The sequence below is a fragment of the Bos indicus genome, chromosome 13 (genome assembly GCF_029378745.1).
Source record: "Bos indicus isolate NIAB-ARS_2022 breed Sahiwal x Tharparkar chromosome 13, NIAB-ARS_B.indTharparkar_mat_pri_1.0, whole genome shotgun sequence".
Taxonomy (NCBI): domain Eukaryota; kingdom Metazoa; phylum Chordata; class Mammalia; order Artiodactyla; family Bovidae; genus Bos; species Bos indicus.
In genome coordinates this window covers 53618033-53631206 of record NC_091772.1, presented here as the reverse complement: position 1 = coordinate 53631206, position 13174 = coordinate 53618033, and the positions used below count along the sequence as shown (strand labels likewise).

Here is a 13174-nt window from a genome sequence, read left to right as displayed (position 1 = left end):
TTCCTACTGTTCGGTGTGCTCCACAAACCTCAACAACACGATACTGATTTCTACGTCCAACTAACTGATGAAAACACTACCTAGCAAAGTCAAGGATGAAATCTTATGTTTCAGGCAGACTTCTCTCCAGGCTGAGCTCTGAATACCTTCTCTTTCCTCCAGCAGTCAGTACTCTTGTGTCTTATTCTTCACCCAGTCACAGGATCCTCTAAAGTTTGTTGTTCAGCCCAAATTCTCTGCTATGCCAGCTACCATGTTTGGCTCTGACTAGTCTTCAACTCCAGAACCCTCTAACCTACCAAGCTGCCTTCTGCAGCATGAGTTCTCAGCAAACTTCAGACTTCAGGAAGTCACTGCTGCTCCTGCTGAATTTGCAAACTGCCTGTTCTCGCTTTAACCCACTAAGGGCTCACCTGATGAAAACAAGCAGTGGAAACAGTACACTTCACTCGTTAGGTCTGTTACTTGCCCTTTTGCTGAAAGTTTTCACCTTCGTCTCAGGTTTGTTAACAAAACAAGCCACTCGTTATATACAAATAAATAATATATTTATTAGAGAATTATCTAGCTTACTTTCAACATACTAACATTAAAAGAAAAGAGAAATAGAGCAGAGAATACATCACCAAATTGGGTTTTGGACCAACACCCAGACTTAATCAGCGCTGGGAAGTCCATTCATGACACAGCACATCTGGAGTCCCAATTGGGAAAGGGTCCCAGGCAGTCCGCTATGTGGGTGGGACTTCAAAGATTGCTATTTGGGGTTCCTGTTTAAAATCCCAGCCCTATAGCCCTGTTGCTCAGTCGTGTCCGATGGACTGTAGCCTACCAGGCATCTCTGTCCATGGGCTTTTCCAGGCAATAGTACTGGAGTGGATTGCCATTTCCTTCTCCAGGGGATCTTCCCAGGGATCGAACCCGGGTCTCCCGCATTGTAGACAGACGCTTTACCGTCTGAGCCACCAGATGAAGGCAGACTGATACCATCATCAATCTGTGACCAGACTGCAAGCCTGGCTTCCCGTTAATGCTGTTTGTTTTTGTCTTGTAAAACTTGGAATGTGACTAAGCCTGGGGCTTGGTTGGCCAGGCCCCTCCAGGGGCTCAACAATCTCAAGATTTCTCCCCCATTTTATCTATGGTGCTGCAAAGTCTTGCACTCACAGCAGGCAGTCACTCCCAGTCACTCCCAGTCAGGGCAGTGTCCAGGCAGGTTAGAAGCAAGGTCAGAGGCTGTTCTGCTTTGTCTGTGAAGTCTAAACAAGACTATTTTTGTACAGTTCCCCAACAGTCCACCCCAGGATTGTTTAGGCTGAAGACCACTGGAACAAGGCAAAATAACACAAGCAGTCTTATTAACTCTATAAGTAACAATGTAGAACATATTGTAGGTTTTAGTGGAAACAGTCCATTCACAGTAATTGATGGAGTGTTCCAATAAACAGAGTTCTCAAAGTTGAGAAGTTGGTCCATACAGCAGTCCTGTAGTCTTGCCACATTCTGTCAGTACAAGGGTCCAGTTATCAAAGTCTAGATAATTTACCTTTGCAAGAGTGTATGATTTTATGCTTCTGTTGGCCAACAGGAGGGCAGGTGAACACTTGGCTGTTGACCAGGTGATATTTTTGTGTTACCATTCAGAGATCCATTTGCTGCATTCTCAAAGAAACAAACTTAACAAGAGGGCTGCTGCTGTTGCTGCTAAGTCACTTCAGTCGTGTCCGACTCTGTGTGACCCCGTAGATGGCAGCCTACCAGGCTCCCCCGTCCCTGGGATTCTCCAGGCAAGAACACTGGAGTGGGTTGCCGTTTCCTTCTCCAATGCAGGAAAGTGAAAAGTGAAAATGAAGTCGCTCTGTTGTGTCCGACTCTTTGTGACCCCATGAATTGCAGCATGCCAGGCCTCCCTGTCCATCACCAACTCCTGGAGTTCATCGAGTTGGTGATGCCATCCAGCCATCTCATCCAACAAGAGGGCTAAAGATACATACAAGTAAAGAAGAGCTGTCGGTGTGCCTAGGAGAAAGGCTAGACAGGAGAATCGGAACCAGACATTGGCACATGATGTTGGTGCTTCTGTAGGTATGAGAAGATGCAAGAATTTGGACTCATAAAAAAAGAACACATCTTTACCTGAAAACATCTGACTATATGAAGGCCTGTTTTGTCCATTTTTCCCAGAGCACAGATTGAGTGCCTCATTTCTGAGAGCCACCCTGAATTCTTTTCAAGGGGTGTTGAAGTTCAGCAGTTGTAGTGGCCATGATTTAATTTTTGCACAAGCAGTCTGCGAGTGCCAGTTTTCAGTCGACAGGGCCCTTTCATAGCCACAGATTTGACTATGCTTTGGGGGCATTTCATGGCCATTGTGTCCCATGGGGCTGGAAAGGCTCATTTCCAGGTCTAGCAAAGATTCCATTGATAGGCACTCAGCATGCTGTTATTGAACTAGGCCCTGTGAATAGCAAAAGTCTCTGGCCCATACCTGTCTTAATAGCCTCTTGGTCCAGGAAAATATTCCTTCTTGTTGCTTCTTCCCATATCTAGAGTTACATTATTACAATCATTGATCTTATATGGCAATATGTATTATCATCAGTTTATCAGTGGCTCAGTCACATACTTGTTAATGTAAGAGACAACAATTTTCTGATATAGGCAACATAGAAATTAATATAGCTAGCAGTTATTAGTTAGGTCACAAGCTAGAATTTAAGTCAAGAATTTCCATTAGGTATACCCCAGGCCATCTGACTTAGTTAAATGATTATAGCCAGGTGTGAATTTCCTGGTTGTACATCATGGAGCATTTGACCTTTCAGAGATTGACTACAGATATAAACTTTAGAAACAAGGTTAGAGTGTCCTTTTAAAAACTTGATGAAAATCTTAACAATACAACATAACAACAAGGAAGTGAATAACAAAACTAGAAAGCAAAGTTCAGTGAAATGTAAACATTTTTCTTTATGAGAGCATTTACCCTGCAGCCAGGGAAGGCTTTATCCCATCAAATAAAAATGTCTTTCATCAGGAAGCCAGGAAAAGTCAAGCAGCCATCTTGGACTTCCCATAGCCCTGACTGTTTGATTTACAGCTACTGCTTACCCAGTTTAATTTCCCCAATTTAGGAGTAGACTATTGTCATATTTCAAGGACATCAGGATAGCAATAGTTTGACAGTGAGGGGTTAATTTTGTAGAAGCACGATGACCTTTCTCTACAGGTACCGTAATCTTCATAGATCATTGTGAAATAATACTTATTTACTTTGCCAAAGTAACAAAAAATTTTAAAAACAAATCTCACTTAAAGGCAAAGAAATTCACAATCTGTCATCAAGAGCTGCATTCTAAGAAACCTTTGTTGTCTTAATAGAGACAGAAAACCAAATTCCAGTCTGGCACCAGTTTACTGTTAATAACAAAATTTGTTTATCTGGTTAATCTTAGAAAAGTCTTTTCCATAAATCTTGAAGAACTAGCAGTATTCTTCCAAAGGCATCAGAGTGAAACCATAGAAGGCATGTTTAAAATCTTTTGCATTGCAGTTGACAAAGCAACCTGGTCATTGCTGTGACATGTAACGCTTTAATATGATAACTAGAATTATAATTGACAATATTTTATCAGGACATATCAGATCTTTATGAATTCCACATAATTTTAGGATATCTATATTAGTAACATCAACCATACAGTAACCTGACAAGATGTATCACTTCTCCAACAATAAGTCCCATGTAATTTAGCATGTCAAATGAACCCATGCATTTTAATACCTCTCTTTGGGATGTCTCAGGGTCCCTGTGAAGCATCCCAAAGTCAAAAAGCTAAAAGTCAAAAGAACTGCATTAGAATTTAATTTTAGAAAGTTTTGCATTTTAGTATCTCTCTTTGGGATGTCTCAGGGTCCCTATGAAGCATCTCAAAGTCAAAAAGCTAAAAGTCAAAAGAACTGCATTAGAATTTAATTTTAGGAAGTTTTGCCAAAAATACCAGTAGGGTCCATAACAGTCAGATAGGATCATATAGATCATTGTGAAACAACAGTTACTTGCTTAGCCAAAATTAACAAAAGGTTTCAATGATAAACATAGAACAGATCATTTCAGAGATAAAAAAACTTAAAATCCATTATCAAAGGCAGTTCAACATGTCAAGAAAACTTGTATTATGTACAAAAGTCTTTTCTTGGGGTCCGCTTTCCATTAAACTCTCTCTCTTTTCTTTAAAGTCACTTTGTTTATTTAGAAATAGCCACCTGTAAGTCAGACTTACTCTCTTTTTTCTTAATAAACTGCAATTTCATGTCCATACCTTTTTTACTAAAAACATACATCTTATTTTCCTTAAGCAATCATGAACTGTCCTTTATATTGGCATTCTGTAGATTGGTGAACATCGATACCAGCTTTAATTTCTAAAAGCATTTGTTTTCTTATAAAGAACATCTCAGGATGGCACCAGACATATTTATTAGTAGTCCACAATCCCTTTAGTTTCTCTGTTAGAGGAAGTTAGTGTTCAGTAATTAATGTTTCAAAATCTTATTTCATTTGGAAATGACCTAGCTATTTAATAAACTTTTATTACTTAGTTTAGTACAACCCTAGAAACTCAAGTTACCCCAGTTCTTCAGAGACTGTTTTAGACAGACATTTCTAAAGTATAATTATTCTTAACAGAGTTTATCTAAAAGCTCACATCTCATTTACATTTTTTTTTTTTTTGGAAGTTTCTTCACTCGAGGTACTCTCCTTGCTGACAAATTTGTAACAGATATAACAATATAACAATATTTAACTTATAATAAACCTCAGTTCAGTTCAGTCGCTCAGTCGTGTCTGATTCTTTGAGACCCCATGAATCGCAGCACGCCAGGCCTCCTTGTCCATCAGCAACTCCCAGAGTTCACCAAAACTCATGTGCATCGAGTCAGTGATGCCATCCAACCATCTTATCCTCTGTTGTCCCCTTCTCCTCCTGCCCCCAGTCCCTCCCAGCATCAGAGTCTTTTCCAACGAGTCAACTCTTCCCATGAGTTAGCCAAAGTATTGGAGTTTCAGCCTCAGCATGAGTCCTTCCAATGAACATCCAGGACTGGTCTCCTTTAGGATGGACTGGTTGGATCTCCTTGCAGTCCAAGGGACTCTCAAGAGTCTTCTCCAACACCACGGTTCAAAAGCATCAATTCTTCGGTGCTCAGCTTTCTTCACAGTCCAACTCTCACATCCATACATGACCACTGGAAAAACCATAGCCTTGACTAGACAGACCTTTGTTGGCAAAGTAATATCTCTGCTTTTTAATATGTTGGTCATAACTTTCCTTTCAAGGAGTAAGCGTCTTTTAATTTCATGGCTGCAATCACCATCTGCAATCATTTTGGAGCCCAGAAAAATAAAGTCAGCCACTGTTTCCACTGTTTCCCCATCTATTTGCCATGAAGTGATGGGACCAGATGCCATGATCTTAGTTTTCTGAATGTTGAGCTTTAAGCCAACTTTTTCACTCCCCTCTTTCACTTTCATCAAGAGGCTTTATAGACATGTCTATATTAGATTAGCAAACAAATATTAATACTAGATATTTAATATTGAATCATTCACGTGAATCTGAAATTCATTTAGGTTAATTTTTCTTGTATTTACAATTGTCTGATAAGCACTTACTTTTCTTTGCTGCTGCTGCTGCTGCTAGGTCGCTTCAGTTGTGTCTGACTTTTGCGACCCCATAGACAGCAGCCCACCAGGCTCCCCTGTCCCTGGGATTCTCCAGGCAAGAACACTGGAATGGGTTGCCATTTCCTTCTCCAATGCATAAAAGTGAAAAGTGAAAGTGAAGTCGCTCAGTCGTGTCTGACTCTTAGCGACCCCATGGGCTGCAGCCTACTAGGCTCCTCCGTCCATGCGAGTTTCCAGGCAAGAGTACTGGAGTGGGGTACCATTGCCTTCTATGAACTTTTCCCTAGGCAGGCTTTTTAACAAGCTAGTTGTTTTTAATTGCATATGCAAAAAGAAACAGTTTTGCAGTTTCCAATAAAAAGTTTCATTTTAACCAGTTTTCTTCTGAGTCTAAAGAATATCATGGTATTCCTGTGTCAAAAAGTCATCTTTCCTTTCTGTAGTCATAGTTCTATAGCTAAAATATAGACCAAATAGTGCTCAAATTGACTCTGATATCAGGCGCAGATCAGCTGATAAAAATCTTGGATTGTCCCTCTGATGGAAAGGGAGGTCTTTGTCCCATCAGAAGAATCTGAAGGGTTAAGGGAATTTGCAGGAGTCTGGAAAGCTTGGTCCTTACCCACCCTGAGAAACAGGAGTAGTTAAAAGGAATTCTTTAGGATGTTCAGGAGTAGGGGAAGCTTGGTTCCCTCCTCACCTGAGAGATAAACATAGTTTGAAGGGGATTCTTTAGAATGTTAGGAGAGTTTCTGATGCTTCAGAAACTTAGGCTTTTGAATATAGGAGAAAGACCTGGACCAAAGGGAACCTCAGAATCCTTTCCTAGAGATCATGTGGCTATGAAAGATCAAGTAGGGGTCATCTAGGGAATCTGAGGGAGAGAGACAGAGGGGGACAGGAGATAGGGAGGCAACAGAAAGACACATGCGGCATGAGTCTCTCAAATCGGGATTCTGACGGAGGGCCATGAAGGACTGAACATAAGGAAATTGAGTCCTTTCCCTGTTTTTGGCAAAAGCTAGTGTGCCATTCAGAGGCCTTGTTTTTTTTTTTTCTTCCCCCAGTTTCTATTGGGGCCAGGCCTTTTGCAGGGTCTAAATTTTCCAGTTTCTGGGAATGTAGCCAAGGGGTGAGTCTGAGAGAAGTTCCTGGGATATACCAGAACCCACTCTTAGCCTACCTGCCATAGAACGGGGGTACTGAGAGTCACCAGCTGACAGAAAGGCGATCTTTTTTCCCCAGTGATCTCTCCTTGCAAATAAAGGCACAAAAATGGCCAACCGACTCAACAGTCCTGTCCGACAGTGAGAGGTGATCCCTGAGAAGCCTGCGACTGAGGTACCACGTGACCCAGGCAGAGAAAGATACAAGATTCCCGGGAGCAACCTGGTGACTCACTGGCAATTCCCTGAAATGTGGAAGGCACTCTTGAGATGGGTCAGAGGCAACACCTCAGTTCAGTTCAGTTCAGTTCAGTCACTCAGTCGTGTCTGATTCCTTGCAACCCCATGGACTACAGCATGCCAGGCTTCCCTGACCATTACCAACTCCCAGAGTTTACCCAAACTCATGTCCACTGAGTCAGTGATGCCATCCAACCATCTCATCCTCTGTCATCTCCTACTGTCCTCAATCTTTCCCAGCATCAGGGTCTTTTCAAATGAGTCAGTACTTCTCATCAGGTAGCCAAAGTATTGGCGTTTCAGCTTCAGCATCAGTCCTTCCAATGGATATTCAGGACTGATTTCCCTTAGGATGGACTGGTTGGATCTCCTTGCAGTTTAAGGAACTCTCAAGAGTCTTCTCCAACACCACGGTTCAAAATCATCAATTCTTCAGCTCTCACCTTTCTTTATAGTCCAACTCTCATATCCATACATGACTACTGGAAAAACCATAGCTTTGACTGGATGGACCTTTGTTGGCAAAGTAATGTCTCTGCTTTTTAATATGCTGTCTAGGTTGGTCGTAACTTTTCTTCCAAGGAGCAAGCGTCTTTTAATTTCATGGCTCAGTCACCATCTACAGTGATTTTGGAGCCCCTCAAAATAAAGTCTCTCACTGTTTCCAGTGTTTCCCATCTATTTGCCATGAAGTGATGGGACCAAATGCCATGATCTTAGTTTTCTTAATGTTGAGCTTTAAGCCAACTTTTTCACTCTCTTCTTTCACTTTCATCAAGAGGCTCTTTAGTTCTTCTTCACTTTCTGCCATAAGGGTGGTATCATCTGCATATCTGAGGTTGTTAATATTTCTCCTGGCAATCTTGGTTCCAGCTTGTGCTTCATCCAATCCAGCATTTCTCATGATGTACTCTGCATATAAATTAAATAAGCAGAGTGACAATATACAGCCATGATGTACTCCTTTCCCAATTTGGAACCAGTCTGTTGTTCCATGTCCAGTTCTAACTATTGCTTCTTGACCTGCATACAGATTTCTCAGGAAGCAGATCAGATGATCTGGTATTTGCATCTCTTTTAAGAATTTCCCAGTTTGTTGTGATCCACACAGTCAAAGGCTTTGGACTTTGACTATCATTAAAGCAGAAGTAGATGTTTTTCTGGAACTCTCTTGCTTTTTCGATGATCCAACGGATGTTGGCAATTTGATCTCTGGTTCCTCTGTCTTTTCTAAATCCAGCTTGAACATCTGGAAGTTTACAGTTCACGTACTGTTGAAGCCTGGCTTGGAGAATTTTGAGCATCATTTTGCTAGCATGTGAGATGAGTGCAATTGTGCAGTAATTTGAACATTGTTTGGCATTGCCTTTTTTTGGGATTGGAATGAAAACTGACCTTTTCCAGTACTGTGGCCACTGCTGAGTTTTCCAAATTTGGTGGCATATTGAGTGCAGCACTTTCACAGCATCATCTTTTAGCATTTGAAATAGCTCAACTGGAATTCCATCACCTCCACTAGCTTTGTTCATAGTGATGCTTCCTAAGGCCCACTTGACTTCACATTCCAGGATGTCTGGCTCTAGGTGAGTGATCACACCATCATGATTATCTGGGTTGTGAAGATCTTTTATAGTTCTGTGTATTCTTGGCCCTTCTTCTTAATGTCTTCTTCTTCTGTTAGGTGCATAGCATTTCTGTCCTTTATTGAGCCCATTATGCATGAAATGTTCCTTTGGTGTCTCTAATTTTCTTGAAGAGATCTCTAGTCTTTCCCATTCTATTGTTTTCCTCTATGTCTTTGCATTGGTCACTGAGGAAGGCTTTTTTTTTTTTTTTTTTAATCTCTCCTTGCTATTCTTTGGAACTCTGCATTCAAATGGGTGTATCTTTCCTTTTCACCTTTGCCTTCGCTTCTCTTCTTTTCACAGCTATTTGTAAGGGCTCCTCAGACAACTATTTTGCCTTTTTGCATTTCTTTTTCTTGGGAATGGTCTTGATCACTGCCTCCTGTACAATGTCACGAACCTCCGTCCATAGTTCTTCAGGCACTCTATCAAATCTAATCCCTTGAATCTATTTCTCACTTCCACTGTATAATTGTAAGGCATTTGATTTGGGTCATACCTGAATGGTCTAGTGGCTTTCCCTACTTTCTTTGATTTAAGTCTGAATTTCACAATAAAGAGTTCATGTGGCCAATAAATTTGGCTACAGTTAGTTCCAGGTCTTATTTTTGCTGACTGTACAGAGCTTCTCCATCTTTGGCTGCAAAGAATGTAATCAATCTGATTTCGGTGTTGACCACCTGGTGATGTCCATGTGTATAGTCTTCTCTCGTGTTGTTGGAAGAGGGTGTTTGCTATGACCAGTGCATTTTTTTGGGGGGGCAAAAGTCTATTAGCCTTTGCTCTGATTCATTTTGTACTCCAAGGCCAAATTTGCCTGTTACTCGAGGTATCCTGTGACTTCCTAGTTTTGCATTCCAGTCCCCTATACTGAAAAGAACATCTTTTTGGGGTGTTGATTCTAAAAGGTCTGGTAGGTCTTCACAGAACCATTCAACTTCAGCTTCTTCAGCGTTACTGGTCGGGGCATAGACTTGGATTACTGTGATATTGAATGGTTTGCCTTGGAAACAAACAGAGATCATTGTGTCATTTTTGAGATTTCATGCAAGTACTGCATTTTGGACTTTTGTTGACTATGATGGCTACACCATTTCTTCTAAGGGATTCTTTCTCATAGTAGTAGATATAATTCCATTCCATTCCATTTGGGGGCTTCCCTTGTAGCTCAGTTGGTAAAGAATCTGCCAGCAGTGCAGGAGACTTGGGTTCAATGTTTTGGCCATGAAGATCTCCTGGAGAAGGAAATGGCAACCCACTCCAGCATTCTTGCTCAGAAATCCTATGGCCAGAGGAGTCTGGGGAGCTGCAGTCCATGGTGTCACAAGAGTCAGACACGACTTAGGGGCTAAACCACAAACCAGTCCATTTTAGTTCACTGATTCCTAAAATGTCAAAGTTCACTCTTGCCATCTCCTGTTTGACCACATCCAATCTGCCTTGATTCATGGACCTAACATTCCAGGTTCCTATGCAGTATTGCTCTTTACAGCCTCGGACTTGACTTCCGTCACCAGTCAAATCCACAACTAGGTGTTTTTCCGATTTGGCTCCATCTGTTCATTCTTTCTGGAGTTATTTCTCCACTGATCTCCAGTAGCATATTGGGCACCTACAAACCTGGGTAGTTCATTTTTCAGTGTCCTATCTTTTGCCTTTTCATATTGTTCATGGGGTTCTCAAGACAGGAATACTGAAGTGGTTTGCCATTCCCTTCTCCAGTGGACCACGTTTTGTCAGAATGTTCCACCATGACCCATCTGTCTTGGGTGGCCCTTCACGGCATGGCTCATAATTTCATTGAGTTAGACAAAAAAGTATGTCAAGGCTGTATATTGTCACCCTGCTTATTTAACTTAGATGCAGAGTACATCATGAGAAGCTTGTTTGGAAGAAGCATAAGCTAAAATCAAGATTGCTGGGAGAAATATCAATAACTTCAGATATGCAGATGACACCACCCTTATGGCAGAAAGCGAAGAAGAACTAAAGAGCCTCTTGATGAAAGTGAAAGAAGAGAGTGAAAAAGTTGGCTTAAAGCTCAACATTCAGAAAACTAAGATCATGGCATATGGTCCCATCATTTTATGGCAAATAGATGGGGAAAGAGTGGAAACAGTGGCTGACTTTATTTTTCTGGGCTCCAAATTCACTGCAGATGGTGATTGCAGCCATGAAATTAAAAGATGCTTGCTCCTTGGAAGGAAACTTATGACCAACCTAGACAGCATATTAAAAAGCAGAGACATTACTTTGCTAACATTAGTCCATCTAGTCAAGGCTTCCCTGGTGGCTCAGAGGGTAAAGCATCTGCCTGCAATGTGGGAGACCTGGGTTCAATCCCTGCATTGGGAAGATGTCCTGGAGAACGGAATGGCTACCCACTCCAGTATCCTGGCCTGAAGAATTCCATGGACTGTATAGTCAATGGGGTCACAAAGAGTAGGATATGACTGAGCGATTTTCACTTTCATGGTTTTTCCAGTAGTCATGTATGGATGTGAGAGTTGGACCATAAAGAAAGCTGAGCACCAAATAATTGATGCTTTTGAACTGTGGTGTTGGAGAACATTCTTGAGAGTCCCTTGGACTGCAAGGCGACCCAACCAGTCCATCCTAAAGGAGATCAGTCCTGGGTGTGCATTGGAAGGACTGATGTTCAAGCTGAAACTCCAGTACTTTGGCTACCTGATACGAAAAGCTGATTCATTTGAAAAGACCCTGATGCTGGGAAAGATTGAGGGCAGGAGGAGAAGGGGATGACAGAGGATGAGATGGTTGGATGGCATCACCGACTCAATGGACATGAGTTTGGGTAAACTCCAGGAGGTGGTGATGGACAGGGAGGCCTGGTGTGCTGTGGTTCATGGGGTCGTAAAGAGTCGGACACGACTGAGCGACTGAACTGAACTGAGACAAGGCTGTGGTCCATGTGATCAGATTGGTTAGTTTTCTGTGATTGTGGTTTTCATTCTGTCTGCCCTCTGATTGAGAAGGATAAGAGGCTTGTGGAAGCTTCCTGATGAGAGAGACTGACTGAGGGGGAAACTGAGTCTTGTTCTGATGGGTGGGGCTGTGCTCAACAAATCTATAATCCAATTTTCTGTGAATGGGCTGGGTTCCCTCCCTGTTGTTTGGCCTGAGGCCAAACTATGGTGGAGGTAATGAAGATAATGGTGACCTCCTTCAAAAGGTCCCCTGCACGCACTGCTGCACTCAGTGCCCCCAACCCTGCAGCAGGCCACCGCCAACCCTCCCCTCCGCCGGAGACTCCTGGAAAATAAAACTAAAAAATGTAAAAATACAAGCACACACAATCATAATGGCTAATTCCATCAGTCATTAGAGTTCTGATATCACATATCCTGTCTCTGAAGAACTCCACTGTGCACTCAGAACAGAATAAGAGTGGAAGTAACGTTCAGAGTTGTTGTGAAAATAGTTTTGACCTCTTGGACCCCCTGGCCCAGTGGGTCTCTGGACTTCAGGGATTCTCAGGGCACATTTTAGAACAACCATTTTAAACCATTGACATGGTTGGATGTGAAATGATAAAGGGGCCCTTGTGTTGACACCGAGTTTAAAGTTTCACTTTACATTTCTTGTTTCTTTGACTTCTCTTAAGAAATTTAGACCTGACAATTTCTATTTTTTTTTTCATGTTTTAAAACTGACTTTTAATATAGTTATATTAATTGTCTTCTTCTGTGTCATCTAAATCAATATCAAAATCTAAATCATCATCATTTTCTTCATTCTTTCTGCAGCTTCTTCTATGGCTGGAACGTAAATTATTTTCAACATTTTCTGTCTTTTCTGGTTCTTTATTAAACGGAATAACAACATCTTCTCTCTTTCCACACTTGGCACAAACTTCAAGTTCACAGGCACATGGTCTACACATTATATGATAAGAATCCTTCACTGTCTTTTGTAAACATTTAACACATTTTTTGGGCTTTGATAGTGGTTTGTACTTGCTGTATTTTACACGCCATTCAAGAACTTCTTTACAACGCTGACATACTCCATCATGAAGTTTTGCATTAATTTTCTTGGTCTGAACACTCTTATCAAACTTGTCATTTTTGAAACTAAAAGTATTCTGGTGCCTCTGAGGCCTGGAACGAGTCACGTTCCCTTTCTGTGAGCTCATCGCAGAAACGACAATCGCCTCGTTCTGGGACAAGGAAGATGCAGGCAAGAGTAAGTTGTGAGGAACTATCCCACGGAGCTCATGCTTCTATCACTCGACAATTTCTATTTTTTAAAGCGAATATTTTTGTGTTGTATTCATTCTTTCCTCATGGCATTCTGCTCTTTGGATCCAGTGTGGTCCTAGACTTATCCCATTTTCACATGGAAACAATTAGTCACCCACAGGCTATCATTTCTTATATAGGTTTATGATGTCTATCCAAGGCTTAAAAAATTAGTTCTGAAGATACTGATGA

At 41.5% G+C, this 13174-nt stretch overlaps 1 protein-coding gene across 1 annotated transcript; it reads right to left on the bottom strand.

Moving 5' to 3' along the window:
• Positions 1-12381: 12381 nt before the first annotated feature.
• On the bottom strand, positions 12382-12964 carry LOC139186523 (uncharacterized protein C9orf85 homolog). Its single transcript, XM_070801225.1, has one exon. The coding sequence runs from the start codon at positions 12874-12876 to the stop codon at positions 12412-12414; it is 465 nt and encodes a 154-aa protein (XP_070657326.1). The 5' UTR covers positions 12877-12964; the 3' UTR covers positions 12382-12411.
• Positions 12965-13174: the final 210 nt, after the last annotated feature.

Excerpts from the sequence above, each read along its gene's own strand:
- LOC139186523 (XM_070801225.1), bottom strand. The coding sequence starts at position 12,876 with ATGAGCTCACAGAAAGGGAACGTGACTCGTTCCAGGCCTCAGAGGCAC.